Below are 22,926 nucleotides of genomic sequence, written 5' to 3'. Positions count from 1 at the left end.
AGAGGATTCCCCTCTGGGCAAAACCTTAAAGTTACAGAAAACAGGAATAAACCTCCCTCTTAACACAGGGAAAATTCACATAAAACAAAAGATAAACTAATCCACCTTGCCTGGCTTACCTATACTGGTTGCAATATTGGAGACTTGGATTAGGATGGGTTGGAGAAGATGGATTTCTGTCTGACCTCTCTCAGTCCCAAGAGAGAACAAACACGTAAACAAAGAGCACAAACAAAAGCCTTCCTCCCCTGCCAAGATTTGAAAGTATCTTGTTCCCTTATTGGTCCTTTGGGTCAGGTGCCAGCCAGGTTAGCTGAGCTTCTTAACCCTTTACAGGTAACAGGACGTTGCCTCTGGCCAGGAGGGATTTTATAGCACTGTATACAGAAAGGTGGTTACCCTTCCCTTTATATTTATGACAGAAACACAAGACCAGAAACTTCTCATTAAGAGTTTTAAACTGAGCAGGTCAGCTGATAGATTCTGACGAACAAAGTCTTAATCATCGGGAGAGGGCTGCTCTCACTCAGTTTTAAAGTTTTCTCCCTCTTGTGATGACATATGTTGCTGTGTATTTCCATGAGACATTTAGAATCTTGCTCGGATTTTTGCTTTGAATCTTCCTCTTTCGGATTGTTATCACAGCTTGAATGATGCACCTCCCTAAAGATACCAACAAATTACGCGGACTTTCAGCCATAGACTGAGCAGCAGAAACTGCATTTGCTTCAAAAATTGGATTGTAATTAAATGGCCAAAAGTCAGCTCTGTCCAACCTGCCCTGGTATATTTTTTATCAACACTTGTGAGCTAAGGTTTAAGGGAACACAAGAGAGAGAAATACAGTGGCACTAACAGATATCTAGTCTGGTTCACATAATACAGCTCCTTCTGCAATGATCCTTGCAACAGAAGGAAGAGGCTCCCTGTCCCTCAAAGAGGCCCTTTATTCCCCCTCTCACAGCCATTTCCTTTGGGTGCAGGTCTCAGTTGTATACGTTCTTGGGCCCTCAGCTTTTGAAGAAGTGGTTTCATGGTATAAAGGTTTGTGGTCACTGACGCGCACCCTTAAGAGAGCCACCTGCTGCGCTCAGTTTCACTCAGTTGGGCCTGGGGACTGCAGGCTCCAGTCAGGCAGGAGAGTCTCCGGCACCAGCAACCATGAGACCACACCAACCCAGCACCTGCTCCAGCGGCAGCCCTCTTCAGCTGCTTGGTAAGGGCACACACAGCACAAAGCCTCCTCCAGTCCTCCCTTACTATTATCTGATTCCTTTCTCCTTTTTTTCTCTCACTGCTGCATGACCACTCTCTCCCTCCGTCTATCCCCTCCTGCTTCTCTTCTCTTTCCCCTTCCATGGCTCTTTCACTCATTCTTTCCTGCCCACCTCCTTTGACCTCCCTCTCATTCTCTTTCCCTCCTTTCTTCTATTCCTTGAATACTGTTCTCTCTCCCTGTCCTCTCCACCTTCACAATCTCCCCTTTCCCCATCTTTCAGCTTTTACTCTCAGTGCACCCAAATTCATCTCATATACAAGGAAAGATTTCAGACTTAATGACAAAGTGGTTGTTTTCCAGTGTAAAGAATGCTAATACTGACTTATTTGGATTGTTTTAAGCAATATGGGGCAATTTCTTAGCTAAACCTTATATGGAATACCATGGCAGAGTAAGACTTAATATTGCATTTGTGGGTTACTTGGTGGTGTTTTAGAGTAAATTGTGTTGTTTCGCATTTTTGTTCTAGGGTGTAAATGGAAGAATACATCATATTAAAATGTAGCAACTTCTGCCTGATTCATTGCTATTGCAAAGCTTTTAGTTTTTAAAGACTTGGTTTCCCATTTTAAAAAATTATTCCAAATGTTTTAATGTTAGGAGAAGTGGAGACCACATTTACTGTATGTGAGATGCTTCCAAGCTACTTTCCTTTGTCTCTGAAATAAACTTTCCTTGCTTGAGGTGAGCTTGATCTAGTTGTTACAAAATTCAGGATTGTGAATCATGAGAGAGGTGTGCTTTTTTTTTAATGGCTCTGCCACAGCCCTGCTGTATGACTGGGAAAGTCATTTCATGATTTTGTTTCCCCAACTGTAAAAAGTGGATAATAAAACTTACCTGCCTTCCAGAGCTGTTATTAGGGATGGTTCATTAATGTTTGTAAACCTATTTGAGATCTGCCAAGGGAAGGCACAATAGAAATGAAAAGGATTATTTTATGACCTCCTGCTGCAAATGACTCTAATGAAATGAGCACTAAGCAAAACCTGTCAGGCTTAGATTTTGGTGCATTTTATTCTAGAAAAGCAAAGGATGTAAACAAGGTACAGTAATCTTTGTGGGAATCAGAGTTAGCATAGCATCCAATTCTGGGCTGTTAGTCTTACACAGCGCTTTAAAAACTAACCACAGTGTTACTATTAATTGTTATTATCTGTATTACTGTAACACCTACAGACCCCCACTGGGATCAGGGCCCCATTGAGTTAGGTGCTGTACAAACAGATAGTGAGAAACATTCTGTGCCCTGAAAACAAGATGGACAAAGGGTAAGAGAATGGGAGTATTATTATCTCTATGAAGAAAAGGAGTACTTGTGGTACCTTAGAGACTAACAAATTTATTTGAGCATAAGCTTTCGTGAGCTACAGCTCACTTCGTCGGATGCATTCAGTGTATTTTCTGAATGCATCTGATGAAGTGAGCTGTAGCTCACGAAAGCTTATGCTCAAATAAATTTGTTCGTCTCTAAGGTGCCACAAGTACTCCTTTTCTTTTTGCGAATACAGACTAACACGGCTACTACTCTGAAACCTGTCATTATCTCTATTGTGTACCATGACTAATTGTGCAGATATATGATTTGTCGGTTCAGAAGTACAGCAGGATTTTCACTGGGGATCGTTATCTCCATACATATAAAAATGTGGGTTTTTTTAAAAAAGATGTCATTTTTAGAGTAGGAATTATGACGTTAGTGAGTGATAATGAGATTCTTAAAATTGAAGTAGCCATTTCCCAAGACTTTGTAAAGGTTCTTCATTATTACTCAGAAGTTTGAACTGAAAACCAATAACGTAGCAGGTCCAGGTCTGACAGACTTTATCCGGCTGATATAAAAATGTTATCATAAAACTGTATTTACCCAGCTGTATTTACCCAGCAGAGACTCTCTAAAACTAAGATGAAAAGGAAAATATAAAGTTAAGACTCCCACTCTATCTTTACTTCATATATCTGCAGTTGCAGAAATCTCTGAACAAAGAGTGTCCTATGTGTGTTCGTTGCTGCAATAACCAGGCAGCAAGAATTTGGAAAGGAAGCCTGGGAGCATTATGAACCAAAACTTGTTTGTTTTATGACAAATAAAAGCTCCTCCCCTTACTGCTTTTTTGGCAATCGCAACCAGATTAGACACATGTGGTTAAAGGTAATATTATCTGGGGTGAAATTAGCTTCATTTGCACAAATCCAGGCAAGTGAGTTACTGATTTAGTTCCCAGTCTTGCAATGATGTTAATGGACATTTTGCATGAGTAAGAACTGCAAATTCAGGCCCTAAAAAGCTCCAGGTGGGACAGCAGTTTCTCTGATTCTGCAAAAGCTAAAAGACAATAACACTGACATACATATCATGAAACCTATAGAAAACAAAACTGAAGTGTGTAACATTCCTGTACGGGATTACCAGAGAAGTCTGAGACTGGAGATTTCATTTCTATTTTTTAAACAGATAACAGAATTATTTGGGACCTAGTTTTCTCCAGAATTTGTCAGTCTCACTGCAACGCAAAGATTACCTTCTTATAAACCAACGGATAAAACACTCCAGAGCATGTTCAGACACAGACCCATGCCACTGCCAGAAATGGTAAATGAGTGAACATCCAAGAGGCAGAATCATGTTTTATCCTGACTACATTCTCTCCTGAAGCATGTTAAACCTTTACACAAGCCAAGCAAATTCTTTGTACAAGACTAGTACATGCTCTGCTTACATGGTGAAACACAGTGGGATCTACAGGATCACAATGTATCTTTGCTTTGTCATATATTATCAAATATTTTATGGATCAAAAATTTAAGAAATATTATTTCTGAGATGAAGATTCCTGAGTGTAAAAAGGATTATTTGGATTTTTGCAACTGAATAAAACCGAGCTTGGTCTGTCCATGCTGTATTTCTTTTGAAGATGGACCCTAGCATTTTCATTTTGGGGTACCAAAGTTTGCCCAACTTTCAAGCAGATAGTCATTTGGAAGATAGTCAGGGGATGCACTAATTCAGCATATAACTAGCTACCATCGACAGGCTCCTGTCCCTGGCCACTGGCCTTATGTTCTGGATCTGTGCTCATCAACAGTGGAGACCTCAATGGGAGAGATTGCAGGTTCCTTGCACTGGTGCACTGAGTGGACTTTCTACTACCAAAGGGAGATGGTATATCCAGGGCTGAATCAAGGCACAGGATTAATAAACTATCCTAGTCTACTCTTATTTAGGGTATGTAGAGATCTGTATGTATATGCAGAATATAACTTTCAAAAGAGCTGAATATAAAATAGCAAGAGCAGTATCATTTAGACCCATTCACTCAGTTACTGTTGTCTTTGCTGCCATTTTGCTCTACCAAGTTGAAGCAACCAGTAACTAAGAAAACTCTCTCAAACACCTCGTGGAAATGTTCACTCAAAAATCCATGGACATGAGAGTAATGCTAATGTCAGAGATAATTAAATGGGAGAGCCAGGTTGTGAAAAAGAATTTCCAGAACAAAAAAAAAAATGGAAGAGCTGTAGAGGGTAACAAAGAAGACTAACAACCAATTGCAGGCTCACAAAACAGCAATGGAAGAGATCAAGGACTTTTCAGTTGCAGTGATCAAAATTAAGAGGAAAGCAGGACTCAGCAAAACTAGGCCACCGCCAAGAACATCTCTTGTATTTCTGAGTGGGCAAGGAAGACCCAGCTTTTGATTCACTTTGTGTTTAACACTGTTCCTCAGTTCCTTGACATATCCTCCCACAGAGGTGCTACAGGAATCAAAATAGAAGCACAATGCAAAATACTGGACTAGGGACTGTTGGTCTCTGTAACCCTAAGATCTAACAGGGACATTATGTTTGAAGGATAGAATCTTCTTCTTCCTGACACACTTCATGGAAGCCAAAAGGTTAAAAAAGACAGGATAGCTAATGTGTGGATGTCTTCCACCCAGTTCAGGTCCAGCTAGGATAGTAAAGAAATATCTGTTGCCTTTTCTAGGGTACATCCTTGGAAATCACGCTGCTTAAAAAAGCAAACACCCCCCACCCAATTGATTTGTATGTGTTGTAAAGTAGAACAGTAATTACACTTATTTTTACAGTATAGGTTTAATTGTGTAAGTAAGATTTTTGTGATATATGAGATATAAGTATGTTTTGGACAAATACTGATTGGGTTACAGTGTGTTCCTTTATGGTGTGAACACATTTAATTTTACATTTATAAAATTATTTTATAGTTGCAATTTTTTTCACAGTTATCTGGCTCATTACCATACATGGCATGCAGTGGTACATTAGCACAAAACCTATTATTATTTTAAATATTTTATTGATTCATTTTTACCTCTTTTACACTTTTTAGCATAGCTCTTCTTAACTTGCCGACAGGCTCCTCCTCCCCCCAACAACCAGAACACAAGGAAACCAGCTGTAGTGGAAATTATGTTTTAATTCAGACGGGAAATGTATACGGTACTAGGGTGACAAAGAGTATCATTTCTTCAGTAGCTGTCAGTGACATATACATTCTTGTGTTTTCATTTCTCTATTTCATGGAAACTTTTCTCTTTGGAGGCAAGTTATTATGGCCCAGACCCTGCAGCGCTTCCTCATCTGAGTACTTCATACTCACAAGAAGTTAGTAGCTCCATTAACATCAGTGGAACTATTCTTGTAACAGGACTGAGCCCTCAGTGTGTAAACCTGAAGGGTATTTTTGATATCCTTTTAATAAACAGTGCAAAAATTCTCGTATTATCAGGTGAAGCTAGTGGGTTTATAAACATACTTTGGTTTTTAACTGAATAAATTGCATGGTTTTCATGGAATGGTCACATGTTCAATTTCCATAAGCAAATCACTGTATATAGCCAAGAACACTGATGGTCCAAAGCCACATGATGATTGGCTAGTTGGCCTTTTTTGGTTATGTCTGTCACAGCCATTTACCAACTCCCAGTCCCATCTGGGACTTCAGCACGCGCACACCCACACACACAATACTCTAGGTCCCTGGATCAAGGTGCAGTAAGGGACTGGTTAATATGGGGGACAAAAATAAGGAATCCTGTGAGGATGGAATATGAATGGCAGCAGTTATGGGGTTATGGAGAGTAAGTGTCTAAAGAAGAAAAAGTCACTCTTTAAATCCTTCCACCAACTGGCAAGTTACTATTTCTTGTTTGCAGTGTTGTTGTAGCTGTGTCGGTCCCAGGATATTAGAGAGAGAAGGTGGGTGAGGTAATATCTTTTATTTGACTATTTTTTGTTGGTGAAAGAGACAAAATGTTGAACTACTTCAGGACTGGTTGGTGGCCCTTTCTGCCACGTTTAACCTACTTTCCAAACAAGGAACTTTTCAGCAGTCCAAATGTTTATAAATTAAAGTGAATTGAAAATAGTTGTCAAGCCATAGAGTGCTGCTGGAAGAGCACTGACAGCAACAGGGCTTCATGTGGGCACAGGAGTCTACCTGCACAGAGCTCATTGCAGTATCGGGGCCCATGTGTCCAACATGCTTCCACTGTAGTCAAGAGAAGTTTTGCCATTTATTTAAATAGGAGCATGATATGCACTCAACTCCCACAAGGAAAATAACAGTATGGTAGTTTGAGAAATGTACTTCATAATATTTAAGATGCAGAATCACAGGGACTGAAGGACAAGTATCTTAGCAAGGTGAAAGGTAAATGAAAGTTTGGATAAAAAGAACATCAGATTGGAAATAAAGTGTACATTTTTATCAGTGAGGGTAATTAACCATTGGAACAAATGACCAAGGCTCGGGGTGGATTCTCTATCACAGGCAATGTTTTAAATCCAGATTGGATGTTTTGCTAAAAGATCTGCACCAGGAATTATTGTGGGGAAGTTCTATGGCCCGTGTTATACAGGAGGTCAGACTAGATGAGCACAATAATCCCTTCTGGCCTAGGAATCTATGTATTTGTCCAAGAGTTCTGAAAGAATTTAAGAAAGAAGTGGCTGAGCTGATCACAAAGGCATACATTCGCTCATGAAAATCAGCTACTGTTACCAGAGCTATGGCAAATCCTATGTAGCTGGAAATATTGGAAAGAGAGGCAGAAAAATGGAAAGCTAATTAATAGATACAAAATAATCCAACACATAAATTCATTCAATGGGAAAAAGAAACCTGGACAGCATAAATGATGAAACAGGAATAGGAGTGACAAACAGCAAATTAGATACACATTTGTAATGCAAGATGACAGCAAAAAAAGCCAGTAAGAGTTTCAGCAGCATATGCAGTGGTATCACAAGAGAAACACTATTGATCTTTGTGTCATCATTATTCTCATTGTCCCAGAGAGGAAAACTGAGGCACAGAGAGGCAAAGTGACTTGCCCATGGATTCACAGTGAGTCAATGGCAGAGCAGACAAAGGATCCAGGTGTCCTGGCACCAAGCCAGGTGTACAATTGAAACAAAAAAATTTAGAAAACAGGTGCCACTGACAAAAGAATATAATGCAAATCCCAAAATGGGATCACTTATCTAAAATCCCTATGAATCTGGCTATGATTAAGCTTATACATGACCATTAACCAGCCTTTTCTAACTAAGGAAGGTACAACAGTAAAAAGTAAAAAACGAGAAATAAAAATTGATGAAATCTATTCCCAGGGTGCTAAGAAAAGGTAAGGCTCAGTAGGTGGAGGCCAAACTCTTGCAAATGGTGATCAGGAAGAGGAGACTGATAATGAGTTAGAAGTGATGTCGTAGGATGGGGAGGTGAAGGAGTACATTCCTCTTCCCCCACAGCTGATGATGCACAATGGAGGATGAGAAGAAATTTTAGGAAGATTGAAAACTGATTGGTGAGCAGAGCTTTGATATACTTGTTACAGGTGTGACAGTCATTTTCTCTGAGCAGGTGTTGTGGGGAGGGCTGAAAATGGTGTTCCTGAAGTAGGCTGGACAGGAGCTGTTGCTTCTCCTTCATGTATCCTAAGGAGAGATCTTTTAGATTCAGGCCTAGATGAAGGCACAATGGATTGGACAAACTGGAGATGTTTATTATCAGAACAGCCAAGAGAGATTTGTTACTTTGTTTATCAGACTGATGTAGTACCTCTTCAAGAATGGGATAGTAAAGTCCAACAGAATAGGCAAGAAGATGAATGCACTTGCTGAATATTTATTGCTGCTGCACTTAGTTTATTTATCCTGGCTCCAAAAATAACATTTTTTGTTTCTTCAGAAATTATAGTGCTAATCTGGAATTTTCTTTCAGCCTTGGGGATCCTTCCAAAAAGGGATAATAGTTTAAGATTGATATCTTTGAATAAAAACCAGAGGATGATTGAAATAGAGCTGTTAACCAAAAACACCAATGTGAAAGAGAAAATTAGAAATGGGTCTGGTTTCCAGGTTTTAAATCAATATTCTGGTGATGTAATATTTATATTATTGTAGTGTCCAGAGGCCCTGTTGTTCAAGATGCTGCCCAGAAGAATTTATAGTCGATGAGCATGTCTACACAGTTTGTGCACCTATTTAACTAGTTTTTAGTTATTTGTGTAATCAGTGATTTAGTTAATTTGGTGCATAAATTTTGCATAGACGAGGCTTAAGAAAGCATTTACAAGTAATTTTTGTTAAGAAAAATGGAATGCAAATCCTTAGCTTGTAATTAGAGAGAGAACTAGTTAAACTAGTTGTGAGCTGTGAAACTACCCATAAATTCAAAGACATCAAATGAATTCATATATATTCAATACACATTGCTCTGTCTGAAGCAAATCCCATAAAGGAAATATGGAAAGGGAATTTGATTATAGGGTGTAAGGAATAGTTTGCATGTTACATAAACAACTTAATTGAAAGAGATCAAAGTTAGCATGGGGAAAAATGTAATAGGTGAAATCCTGGACCCACTAAAACTGAGGGCAAAACTCCCATTCACTGCAAAGGGGCTAGGGTTTTACCCAATGTGTCAGCCTGAGAGTAAGTGGGTGTATCTTTCAATGACTGTTGTGCCTGCTTTCTCCAGGGCTGAATTTAGCCCATAGTGTGTAAGACAGTCCAAGTAGGTTTTACTTGCATGCTAAAGGAGTGCAAAGATGTAAATTGATGATGAAGTGGATTTTAGCCCATGAACGCTTATGCCCAAATAAATTTGTTAATCTCTAAGGTGCCACAAGGACTCCTCATTGTTTTTACCAAATAAAAAGGACACCACATTATTGGATTTATTTTGACACCCATTCGGGAAAGGGGGCTGAATTATTTCTGTTCAGACTCCAAGCTCAGCACTTCAGAAGCTTCAAAAGGGAGTTCATGCTTACCAGACCTAACTTGTACTGTTCATGAAGGTGAGATGCTTATCTAAGACTTTTATCATTTCTTGTCTTCACAATCTGAACCATCATTTGTTCTATCAAATTTGTGACTTGGGAGTCCTCCTGTACAGAATTACATGTATGCTAGCTTGTTTTCGTTATTTATTGTTTTATGTTCTGAACCTTGTTGCGTGTACAGATCTGTGACTGCAGCGAAATAGTCTCACATTGAACAGCATGGACCAAATCCTGCTGAGAATTCAATGGGTAGGTTGGTGCAGGAAGAAGATGGAGGAAGGAAGCCTTCCTTCTGCCTCAATACCTCCAAGAAGCAGGGCAGGATCTCCACCTAGTGGTAAGAGGGGGTACTGCCACTAGTTCCACCATTACACCAAGGAATTGGGGAAGATCTTCAGCAAAAATGCTGTGGATGCAAACTGCTGCTTTTATGAAGCAGTAATAGGGTGCATCCACCTGCCTCTCTCTCCTCACCACCAAAGAAACTGTGAGCTAATCTTCTCTGCAATTGGAGGATGGCTCTGCATATATGGTTGAGCAAGCCCTACTCCCTTGCTTTCCCTCTTCTTTGCTTCTCCCAGTAGTAAAGGGTAAAGTAGGGAAGTAAAATGAAGCAGAGTGAAGTTTGCATGCCAAAGAGCTAGGAGATAGATCATACATTTTCTAGAAGCTGGGCATTTTGTTTCAGGTATAATCTAAGTGTCTGGGGAAGGTCTCACAGAGCTAAAATAGCGAGAGGCACCAAGAGCACTGAGAAGACTTGACAATATATTGCCTAGTCTAGAATGAATGTCCCAAATAATATGTGTTATGTGGAGACTGGTCCCAACTGAAAAAAAAGCCTAAGCAAATGCAAAGAATTATTTTGGTTGAAAGAAAATAAATGAAGTTTCAATACACTGTTTCGAGGAATGAAACTGCCAATCTTTTTGTTTGGTTTTAGAGTTTAATTCTGTTTTTGTTCAGGACACAGCAGCCTATTGATTCAGTAGCATAGGCTCCTCAGATGATATTACCGCATGCGCTCCGCTTTTCACTGGCTTCCTGTTAAATCCTGATTCAGATTCAAAGTTTCAGTGCTCCTTTGCAAAGCTCTCCATGGGATTGTTCCAATTTACCTCAAGGACTACTTCACTCTATGGGCTTGTCTACATTTCAAAAGTTGATCATGTTTGAACATGATTATAATCAATTGAGTTAAATGACATGGTGTTGCCCATGACAGACTTGTCAGTGTACACCAAAAATAATCATGCTCGCTGTCATGTCAACTAACCATGATTAATTATCATGATTTAAACCCTGGGGCTACTACAGTGCTAAACGTGATTTGTCCTGGCCTACAGTGATCGGCAAAGTTGTGGTCAGCAGCATCATACTCATGTCATCTAACCTGATTATTTACAATAATGTTCAAACACAATATAATTCTGTAATGTAAAAAATATCCTAATATGAAGGTATCCGTGGAGACAGATATATTCCTCTGGAACAATGGAGCTATTTAAATAACATTACATTGATGGGTGTGGTATAAGAACCAAGAGAGATGGGTAGTTAAATGGATCTGAGAAGAAAATTCAAAGGAGCCACACACAAGCACGGCCATGCATCGGTGGAGAGAGGGGGCGTTAGAGGTATATTGCCCCCGGGGAAGCATATGCACTGAACTATTAATGATATCATGTGCACCGCTCTCTGAAGCTGGGCAGCTACACTGGCTTGAGTTTAAGACAAGGGGCAATGGACCCTTCCTCACCATCGCTCTGGGTGGCTTGCACCTCGAGAGACAGTAGGAGGAGCAGTTCCTGTGCTCAGAATACAGAGCCAATAATAGTACCTGGCCATTAGATAGGAGACCATATCAGTACTGCCAACGCAAAAGATCAAAAAGAATGAGCCAGACCACCTCATGAATCAGGTCTCAAAAAATCATGAGATTGGCTGCACAAATTATTTTGGGGAAGTTCTATGGTCTGTGTGATCATCTAGTCTGACCTGTAGTACAATAGTCCCTTCTGGCCTTGGAATCTATGAATCTATGATTGATTGGGTTATCAGTATAGCCAACTCTGATAGGATATTTGGTATTTTTCTTAAAGCCCCAGCCTGACTCCTGATTTTTGAACGTTTGAGGTTGCCAGTACTGTGTCATTACTGGAAAAGTTTGAAACTTCCCACCCATCTATTTTCACTGCACACCTTTTAGTTTTCAAAGTAACTAGAGTGTAACTAAGCTGCACGAGTCTTTGCCTCCCATGTATACTTCCATTAAGTGTGTTACTGGACCAAAGACTTTTTTTGACAATTCCCTGTAACCACCTTCCTCTAACTTCTCTGCTTCTGTACTCTTTATGGGTGCAGGTTGTGCTGGAAAGAATGTTTAGTGTAATTCCAGTCTATAGGTAGGCTTATGTAGGCAGCCTTGAAAGAGTGTCCGCATTACTAAGAGGATCCATATTAATCTACATACAGCAAAACTACATTTTAAAATGTTACTTGGGTTGCAAGGTCAAGCACTGAAAAGTTAGAAAATGCCACATCTAGGGTGGCCCATGCAGCCTTAATTCAGCCCCCTGGTGCATTCATCCTGTGCGCTGAATGGGGCAAGTGTCCTGTGGGAAAAATATTATGTGGTCATGACTGCACCATAGTGTATCTGCGACAGGGTTCTTTTCTTTTCTTTTATCTGCTCCTCCTCCCCTGCTACAGCTGGTTGGGCAGCTCCCAGGTGTCCCCAGTCCAGTGACTGCTGCTGCTTTGGCAGTGGTGTGAGCCTGGCACTTTAGAATGTTTGTGTGTTCTGTTATTATTTTGGCAAGCTTCCAGTTTTTTCCTGAAGGACACAAGCAAGAGATGGGAAAGGGCAATTTTTAACAGTTTATGCCTCAGCAAAAGATAACTAGAATTTCATGGGACAAAGAAAAGGCACTTTGTTAACCCAAGGGCATTCCCCCTGCTGACAATCAAAGCCTGTTGCAAACAATGACAATTATAGAGCTTCTCAAAGAAAGGTCACCAATGGCCCATCTAGCCTGTATCCTGTCTTCAGACAGTGGCCAATGTTAGATGCTTCAGAGGGAATGAACAGATCAGGGCAATTATTGATTGAGCCATCCCCTCTTGTCCACTCCCAGCTTCTGATAGTCAGATGCTAGGGACACCCCGAGCATGAGGTTGCATCTCTGATCATCTTGGCTAATAGCCGTTGATGGACCTATCCTCCATGAACTTACCCAGTTCTTTTTTTAAACCAGTTATAGTTCTGGCCTTCACAACATCCCCTGACAACGAGTTCCTCAGTTTGACTATGTGAAGAAGTACTTCCTTGTGTTTGATTTAAATCTGCTTCTTATTAGTTTCATTGGGTGACCCCTGGTTCTTGTGTTATATAAAGGAGTAAATAGCACTTCCCTATTCACTTTCTCCACATCATTCATCATTTTACACATCTCTATTATATCCCCTTTTTGTTATCTCTTTTCTAAACTGAACGGACCCAGTCTTTTTAATCCTTCTTTATATGGAAGCTGTTCCAAACCCTTAATCATTTTTGTTGTCCTTCTCTGTACCTATTCCAATTCTAAGATACCATTCTGAGATGTGTTGACCAGAACTGCATGCAGTATTCCAGGTGTGGGTGTACTATGGATTTATATAGTGTCATTAAGCTATTTTTACTGTCTTATTAACTATCCATTTCCTAATGGTTCCTAACATTCTGTTAGCTTTTTTGGCCACTGCTGCATATTGAGTGGATATTTTCAGAGAACTATCCACAGTGATTCCAAGACCTTTTTCTTGAGTGGTAACAGATAATTTAGACTCCATCATTTTGTAGATATATTGTTGGGGTTATGTTTTCCAATGTGCATTATTTTGCATTTATCAACAATAAATTTCATCTGCCATTTTGTTACCCAGTCATCCAGTTTTGCCAGCTCTCTCTGTAATTCCTTGCAATCTGCTTTGTACTTAACTATTCTGAGAAATTTTGTATCCTCTCCAAATTTTGCCACCTCACTATTTACCCCTTTTCCCAGATCATTTATGAATATGTTGAACAGCATTGGTCCCAGTACAGATACCTGGGGGACACCACTATTTACCGCTCTCCATTCTGAAAACTGACCATTTATTCGTACCCTTTGTTTCCTGTCTTTCAAGCAGTTACTGATCCATAAGAGGACCTTCCCTCTTATCTCAAGACAGCTTACTTTGCGTAAGAGCATTTGGTGAGGGACCTTGTCAAAGGCTTTCTGAAAGTACACTAGAGATCCACTGAATTACCCTTCTCCACATGTTTGTTGACCCCCTCAAAGAATGTTAATAGTTTTGTGAGGCATGACTTTCCTTTACAAAAGCCATGTTGATTCTTCCCCAACATATCACGTTCATCTATATATCTGATAATTCTGTTCTTTACTACAGTTTCAACCAGTTTGCCTAGTACTGAAGCTAGTTTTACTGGCCTGTAATTGCCAGGATAGCCTCTGGAGCCTTTTTAAAAAATTGGTATAATGTTAGCTATCCTCCAGTCATCTGGTACAGACGCTGATTTGAGCGATAGTTTACATATCACAGTTAGTAGTTCTGCAATTTTATATCTGAGTTCTTTCAGAACTCTTGGGTGAATACCATCTGCTCCTGGTAAGAATTCTTTATAATGGAAAATGTTAGATAATTTAAATATAGGAGTCACCACTACCACCACCACCTATAATATATTGAAAACTGCAAAAACAATCGCTGCAGGCTAGCAACTGATAAAGAAAGTAAAATAGAGAAGTCTTGTGTCCTAAGACCTTGAATAATATTTTATGGTCAATGAACCAGAAACAGTGTGCTATTCCTGAAATTCACATTCAATAAGTAATTCCTAATATTAAACTTAAGGCTGCTTTATCTGTGTATGACATTTCAGTTTTTGTCAGGTAGCATAGTGCGTAGACCCTGGAATTCGAAGTGCCAGATGACCATCTGTGAGATCATAGCTGTCACTTTATTAATTATTATTATTTCATTGACAAGAATCTGTACAAACATTCAGATTTATAAGGCAGTACCATCTTCTGGCAAACGTATGTCAAACCTAACTCAATAAAATTCTTCTTTCTGCTACCACTGAAAAAAACAAATCCTATGTTTCAGGGGCAAGATCTGATGTCACTTTATAATCCACAATCTCTGTTTTAGTTACATATAAACATAAGGTGCATTCCTCTCACTTTGAATAGGAACATTAGTGTAAATGATGAATTCTCTGTAACTTGAAGTCTTTAAACCATGATTTGAGGTCTTCAGTAACTCAGCCAGAGGTTAGGGGTCTATTTCAGGAGTGGGTGGGTGAGGTTCTGTGGCCTGCAATGTGCAGGAAGTCAGACTAAATGATCAGTGTTCCCTTCTGACCTATGAGTCTATGAAGCTATTACCCCTTCATTCTCTAGAAAGCTTGAGTTTCATGGCTGTTCTTCCTGGATATGACACTAGTGTAGTTTGCAAACTTCAGAATGACTTTGTCTGGGAATATAATAATTTTTCCTCTGTTACTTTAGCTAAACCCACTCCTGGTTTGAAAATAAAATCTAACATATAATTCTTGTGGATCAACAATCTGCTTAATGCTTAACTAGCAGAAAAGTAGCTTCTCAATTCAATATCTGCCCCAAAAAGCAAGGTCTTTGCCCTGGATATTAGCAGTTTAATTTGCTACCTGGTACTTGACTTTTAGCAGCATTTTCCCAGGTATGTACTTTAAGAACCACATTGCAGGATTGCAATTTAAATGTTGGGTGAAATCTTGACCGCACTGAAATTAATGAAAGTTTTACCATGGACTTCAATGAGACTAGGATTTCACCCTCTGCATTTATTCTTACACAGTTTTGAATGGAAATGAATAAATAAATAACACAGGCATAGTTTCTGGGACAGTGTTTTATTTCCATTCTGTTCTTTATACCATTACAATTCAGCTTTACCAGGTATGATTATCCTTACTCAGGATTCTTTACACAAAGTTCCAGATGAGTGTTTTCTCTCTCTACAGTTCCTACTCTGGGATATTGGGAGTGTGAATGACTAGCGGAAAGCGATCATTATCCGGTATTGTAGTTGCCAGATACCACAATGCCAAACTACGAACAGTGTAGGCAAACTAGGAGTGAAGAAGAGAGTTGGAGGAAAGTTGAAAATGTGATTGCAAGCGTTATTTCCTGCCTTGTCTCCACCTCAGCACCTTCATTTTCTTTCCATGTTCCAGACTTTGTAGAAAACTGTTGGCTGCCTTTTCACATGTATAGGCTATGTTTCTTCTCATCTCAAAACAACTGCATTTACTCCCCATTGATTTCAAGATCCAGTTCAAAATTGCCTTCCTTATTTTTTTTAAATCTTTTTGGACTTGCTCCTGCCTATTCTACTTCACAGACCTGGTCTGTCTCTGCTCATCTAGCATTTGGTTTCCCTCTGTCTCTGCTTGAATTTGGGCCATTGTATACCTCCATTTCTGTGTAAATCTCAGCTGAAAGTATTTTCTCCATTGCTTAAATCCAGTTTAAAATGGTGCCAACGGCACCATGGGTCTGAGCCCACATGCAGAAGGGGCTGCAGCACCCCACTCCACCTGAGCTCCACCCTGAGGCCCCTCCTCAGCTCAGTCTCTTCCTCCCAAGGCCCCACCCTTGCTCCTACTCTTCCCCCTGAGCCCCCACTCACTGCTCCCTCCTCTCTGCCCTGTCTCCTCTTCCCTCTGCTTGCTGTTCTCCACCCCCACCCCACTCCCATGTGAGTGGCAGGCAGGGCAGAGTGTGGGTGAAGCAGGGGGCAGGGCCATGATCTGGGTGTCAGGGTCCACAAAAGATTAAGCCAGCCCTGCTTAAATCTCTAAATATTTGCTATTATTCAAGGGGCTATACCCTACCAGCGTTTATTGCTGTGAGCAAACTCTTCAAAGTCAAGGGATGAATTTGGCTCAACCTTAGAAGGTGAATGGCCATTGTTTGGATTAAACAGCTGAACCAAGAAAGTGATTAGAAGGATGGATGGGTTGAGCATTTGGGGTCAGATTCCCAGCTAGTATAAACTGGTGTAGCTCCCTTGAAGTCAATGAAGCAATGTTGGTTTATGTTGAGGATCCAGCTTTAGGTCTGTAAGGAGGATCCCTGATATGAAATGAAAAGAAAGAACATACAAAAAACAAGTGCAGAGCAAGGATGATAGAGAGGAATTTTGTGGAAACTGCCAATGAGAGATCCTGAAATAGCAAAGCACCTGAGGAAGTTGTACAGGTATCACATTTCCAAGATAGATGGACATAGGTTATCACATGAGGTTACCAGCATGACCAAACAGAATTTATAAACACGTAAATGAAAATGACAAAGGAGAAAAAAATTATAAATTCCCATTAATGCCTTATCTAAACCAGTGGTTCTCAGAGATATGTGTACCCCACAGGGTATGCAGAGGTAGGGTTACCGGACAGCAAGTGTGCAAAATCGGGACAGGGTGGGGGGTCATAGGTGACTATATAAGAAAAAGCCCCAAATATCAGGACTGTCCCAGGGGGTACATCAACTCCTCAAGATATTTGCCTAGTTTTACAACAGGATACCTCAAAAGCAATACTGCTGTCAGTACAAACTAAAATTTCATACAGACAATGACTTGTTTGAACTGCTCGGTATACTAAACACTGAAATGTAAGTACAATGTTTATATTTGAATCGATTTATAATTTTATGGTAAAAATGAGAAAGGAAGCCATTTTCCAGTAATAGTGTGCTGTGACACTTCTGTATTTTTATGTCTGGTTTTGTAAGCACATAGTTCTTAAGTGAGGTGAAATTGGGGTATGCAAGGCAAATCAGACTCCTGAAAGGGGTACATAGTCTGGAAAGATTGAGAACCACTGATCTAATCTGTCTTGGACTATCTGCAATTTTGGTGCCTCCATCACCTGCCTTGATTTTCTGTTTCACTGCTCAGTTATTCTTACTCTGACTGCATTTTCCTAATATCGAGCCTAAATTTTTCCTTCTTTATCTTTAGACTCTTGCTTCAAGTCCCACCACCTTAAGAAGCAATGTAAACAATGTGGCCGAAGCTTTTTAAGTATTTTGAAAGAACAGCTCTATGATGTTATTTTGGGATCCCATTCTTATTTATACAGTTGAAGGCTGACTTGAGGAGCTTATCAAAATCACACACAGATCACTCCTCTGAGTTAGTTCCTTATTTTTACTTCTCTTTTTCTTGTTTCTGTGCATGCTTAGGTCTTGGGTTACTGTATTACACCTATAGGGCTAGATTGTGGTTTTTTAAAGCCATGACCGGGCATGGGGCGAGTGCGGAGCCACACCACACCAGCAAGAGCACGAAAGAGATTATACCTCACAGCAAGCAGAATCTTTCCCATGCTACTCCTTGGGCACATGGAGAGTATAATTTGCTCGATCCATTGGAATGAATCAGGATGTTAACCCTTAGTGCCATTGCCAGACTCTATGGGCCACTGTGAGGTTGGGGAGGGGAAAACCAGGGCCTTACCTCCTTCTCACCATTCCCTGCCCCCTTTCCAGCATCCGGAACCCAGGAAAAGCAGAAGCAATGGTCCCTTTACTCCCCAGAATGCAGGGAGCACAGGGACAGCTACTGGGAGAGGCTGTGTAAGTAGGGGAAGCTTCTTGCTCTCCCCTCTGCCTTGGCATGGCTGCCCAGGGGTTGCTCACAGACTGGGACATAATGTGGCTTATGATCATTTTATCCTATCTTTAATATTATAAGTAGAAATGTAAGTCATAAAGAGTAAGGAAATTCCTCACTTTCTATGTAGGGCTAAGTACTGCCCTGGCTAGTGCAGCAAGAATGAGAATTGCTGGGCAGGATTCTATGGGTGAGCTGGGAGTGGGATGAGGACATGTATGGGGCTGCACTTTGCTGCTGCTCTGAGCAGGAGCACCCTGGGTTCCTGGGTGACAGACAAAGCATCTTGGTGACAACAGGCAAGTTGGAACATTAGCTGGCAGCTGAGAGATTCTGACCTGATGCTGCTGAGGCATAGGCAGCATGACCCTTTAAGAGATTCTGACACCTAAGAGAACTAGAAGATGTGGCACATGATCCATAGGAGGCAGTCAGGCAGCCACCCAGTTCGCAAGTATAAAATCAGATTGTGCAAGTGCAGGCAAGTACATGGACTTTTGCCTCTCTCTATAGGTTTTGTTGCATCCTGTTTTCATTAAAATCATGATTATCCCCATGTAGATGACAGTATTTGTTTTCCATTTTGGTTTTGCAGTTCTTGCTGTTACAGCAATGACTCTCACTTCTGCCACAAGACAACATATATCGGAGATTACGTGCATGTTAATCAACCAGCAGAGTAAAGATTCAAGAACACTGGAGTCATCAGAATTTCCGGAGGTAAGCTAACAGTGAATGAATAGCCAACCACAAAAAATAAAATAAAATAAAATAAAAATTCCTTATCCGAGATTAGGAAAAATATTAGTAGAGAAAGAAGCTTTGAAATCCATGCTGAGTTTAATATTTTTGAACTAGAAATAAGATAAATATCTAAAATGTAACTTTTGATCATTACTATGAGATTGTCTCACATAATTTGGCCTAAATTATTCACCTCTGAGTATATTTTGAAATGTATAAAGAAAAGGAAGTGTACAGTTAGAAAGGCAAATAATTTGGACAGGGACTACGGCATCAAAGGTCGATGTGTGAATCAAAGCTCAATTTTCCCTTCCAGTGCTGAGTTATTGGAGGGCTTGAAGGTCAACAACAGACCCTGTGCAACTGAAACCTATTATTTCTTTTAGAGACTTAATTACAGAGACAATCCTATACACTCTTTTAATTCTTGGACAAATAAATGGATAGTTGTGCCACACCCAGAAGTACACAAACAAGAAGGTCCATGATTTTCCAGTGCTGGGTACCAAAAACGGAACACTCAAAATTGCAGCAACATGTCCTTCTGAATGCGAGAACATGAAGAATGTCCACTTCCTCCTGCCACAAGGAAATCAGATAGCACACATTTTTATGAAGATTACCAAGGGTTTCTCTGGGATGGTAATCCAATTTCTGTAATTGTATGTTCTCAACTGTATACATGGTGCTTTCTACAATATCCCATCGGTATTCATGTTCTGCTGCTTATGTCACATACTTTTCCATATCAGTCAGCTAATTGTTAATGTGATAATCCCATTTAGTAAATTCAAGTCTTGTAGGGCTAGACTGTGCCATTTTATTTTGCTGAGCAGAATAAGGAGGTTTCTCTAGCTACTCCCCACTGGCAAATGGGCAGGGAAGTGGAAGAGATGGACAGGCATTTGGATGGAAACTTGGCTTCACCCCCTGTTCCCCTCCATCCCTCACTGGGAACAGTAATTGGTCAGGCACAATGGAAGGACATAACATGCACCCTTCGATGTGCTGCAGTGAGTTATTTACTTTCACACACACTCCACCCCACCCCACCCCAAGCAGAAAGAAATCTTAGGGCTGCTCTTAGAATGGAGTAGTTACATGCCACCCTTTTACTCAGGCTGAGCCTAAAGGCTCAACTATTCTTCACTGGCTTTCTGAACCAGTGTAGAATATTTGTTTTTCCATTTGAGGTACTCCTTTAGTCAGGGCTTAATTTGTGCTGGGGCTTGCCAAGACTGAGCCCCAGCACCTCCAGGCTTGGCAGTTTGTAGCCCCGGCACCTCTGGGCTTGCCACGTCAGTTATGAATGTAAAAAAATTGCTTGAGTCCTGGCACCTTTCCCGATAGACAAAAGTGAGTAAATGCATGATAAGGAAGGTCATAGTGTATTGTCTGTTCCTTGGTACGGTACAAAGCATGGAACAGAACTCCAGCAATATACAGAATGACACACAGCATGGTGCTAAGAGATTTCCTTGCCTTGGGTTTGCAGTAGAGGCCTGAAGGAAAAGGATGGTCGTGCAGTGCTTTTATCCATGGAAATACCTAAAGGTAGGTGAAATCTGGAGTGAAAGCTTGAGTGATGTGTGATCTTAGCCTTGGGTTACACTACAAAGTAAGGTCGAAGTAAGCCACCTTGTGTTGACCTAGTTGTTGTGCATGTGTCTACACTTCAATTTGTCTCCCACCGATGTAAGTGCCACGTTACAGCAATGCAGTAACACCACCTTCTCCAGAAGCACTGAGCCATGGTTGATGTACTGAGGATGGCGCAGAACGAATGTAGACACTGTGTTACCTGTGTGGATCCTAACCGTCCTCGGTAGCTTTCCCACACTGCCCGACGCTGACCGCTCCAGCCACAATTGTGAACTTTACTGCCCCGGGGTCACGGAGACCATAAGGCCCCTATCCCTTTAAAACTCTGTGAATTTTTTTAAATGCTTTCTCCTGGTGGTCCAGCGTGGCAAGCACACCTAGTAGCTCTTCACTGTTGTGCGCAACTGCCCAGCTGGCCATGCTGGCTACACATGTCAGACGTGCTCTTGCCTAGAGTAGATAGGAGATATTGGATCTCCTAGGCCTGTGGGGAAAAGAGGCTTTGCAAGCACAGCTACAGAAACATGGACAGGTCTGAGCAGATTGCACAGGGGATGCTGGAGAAGGGGTATGACAGGGATCAGCAGCAGTGCCACGTGAAAGCCAAGGAACTGTGTCAGGCATATCAGAAGTCCAGGGAGACCAACAGTCAATCTGATGCCGAGACACAGACCTACCACTTTTACAAAGAGCTGCATGCTGTACTTGGCAGAGACCCCACTACTGTCCCACACACCACCATGAATACTTCCAAGGAGCCCAAGTCACAGGCCCCTGGCATGAACAGTGAGGACAAGGAGCAGGTGGAGGAGGAAGAGGAGTATGGGGGACGTGCAACCGGCGAGTCCAGCTATGCTGCGAGCCAGGACCTGTTTGAGACTCTGTACCGCAGTCCAGTCAGTCCTAGCAGTCGAGCTTGGGCGAGCCTGATGCAAAGGCAGATCCTCGGGTAGGTGTGTACATTTATTTCCCATTACGGTGATGGTACCCACAACTTAACAGGACACAGCTATCAACTTTTCATGAATTTACGTGTACTAGGAGAGGTAGCAGTACAAACTGAGAGAGGCAGCGCGTGACTCTTGCATTTGGTGAAGGGGGGCACAAGTGCCAGAAGTTCCCTAGAGGTGGGATTGGCCCCGCTCACCACTCCACCCCGAGACCCCGCTCACACTCCATCCTCACTTTGCTCTGAGGCCCTGCTCCTGCTTGGCCTCTTCCTGCCCCCATTCCGCCTCTTCCCTCAGGGCCCCACCCCCACTCTGCCTCTTCCCTCGAGGTCCCCTTCCCCTACCTGCTGCTCACTTCTCTCCGGCCCCTCCTAGAGCCGCCTGCTGCTTGTTTCTTTTTGCCCTCTCTTGTCTTAAGGGCAAGTGACAGGGAGAGAGGCAAAGCAAGGGTGGGAAGAGGCGGAGGGTGGGTGAGGCCTCGAGGGGAAGAGGCGCAGCATGGGAGGGGCCATGGGGGAAGAGGCTGAGTGGCAGCGGGGCCTCGGGGCAGAGTGCAGGATGGGCCACAGTCCAGATGCCTGTGGCCCTCCACTTCTCAGGAATTTCTAGCGGCACTCCAAAGGTGGCAGGCTGATGCACCTCCAAAGGGGGTGCTTCTTATACCGGCATTTCTTCCAAGCCTCTATACCCACCACTCATGGGTAGCATGTTATCTGCTTTTTATTCCCCTCCAGAGTTAAGCCGGGGGGCGGTGTGTGTGCAGCAGTTTGTTTAGGTACAGAGAGGTGTCCCTTGCATTCTCCTGAGAGATCTCGATGAAACTTTCATGGAGGTACTCTGCAGTCCTCTGCCAAAGGTTTCCAGGGATGGCAGCCTTATTTCTTCCTCCCCGATAGGACACTTTCCTACACCAGTCAGCGATAACCTCAGCAGGCACCATTGCAATACACAGGCTAGCGGAAAATGGGCAGCAGCTGTCCTCTCTGTGCCTTTGTTACCCTCAGGGGTGAGATATCAGCTAAAATCACCACCGCCTGTGGAAAATGGTGCCAGTATTCAGTGCCAGTGCCCTGTATTCATAGTTTCACTCAATCAAGCAATTCCCTCTTCATTTCCCTCACCCTTGGTGGACCACAGTCACCATGGGTGGTGCTGTGCATGGTGCTGTGCACAATCAATCCCAAGCAGAAGAGTCAATAAGCCTGTCTTGTTTAAAGCTTTAGGGGAGCAAGGGAAGGGAGTTCTGAATCTTAACTTTCAATTTACATTGTGACTGTACCTCTTTTATCTGCAGCTGCTGCCATTGTGGCCTTGAGGAATTCCCCACACT

At 41.7% G+C, this 22,926-nt stretch overlaps 1 protein-coding gene across 1 annotated transcript in view; it reads left to right on the top strand.

Annotated features, from left to right (window-relative positions):
- Positions 1–1,161: 1,161 nt before the first annotated feature.
- The window catches only part of FLT3 (fms related receptor tyrosine kinase 3), a 74,336-nt gene continuing 52,571 nt past the window's right edge, over positions 1,162–22,926 (top strand). Inside the window, exons 1-2 of the mRNA XM_073321575.2 lie at positions 1,162–1,216; positions 18,896–19,020. Of these exons, the coding sequence (XP_073177676.2) occupies positions 1,162–1,216; positions 18,896–19,020 (180 nt within the window). The remainder of the gene's footprint in view (positions 1,217–18,895; positions 19,021–22,926) is intronic.

This window comes from Lepidochelys kempii, chromosome 1, assembly GCF_965140285.1.
Source record: "Lepidochelys kempii isolate rLepKem1 chromosome 1, rLepKem1.hap1, whole genome shotgun sequence".
Classification (NCBI taxonomy): domain Eukaryota; kingdom Metazoa; phylum Chordata; order Testudines; family Cheloniidae; genus Lepidochelys; species Lepidochelys kempii.
This window is presented reverse-complemented; position numbering and strand designations above follow the sequence as displayed.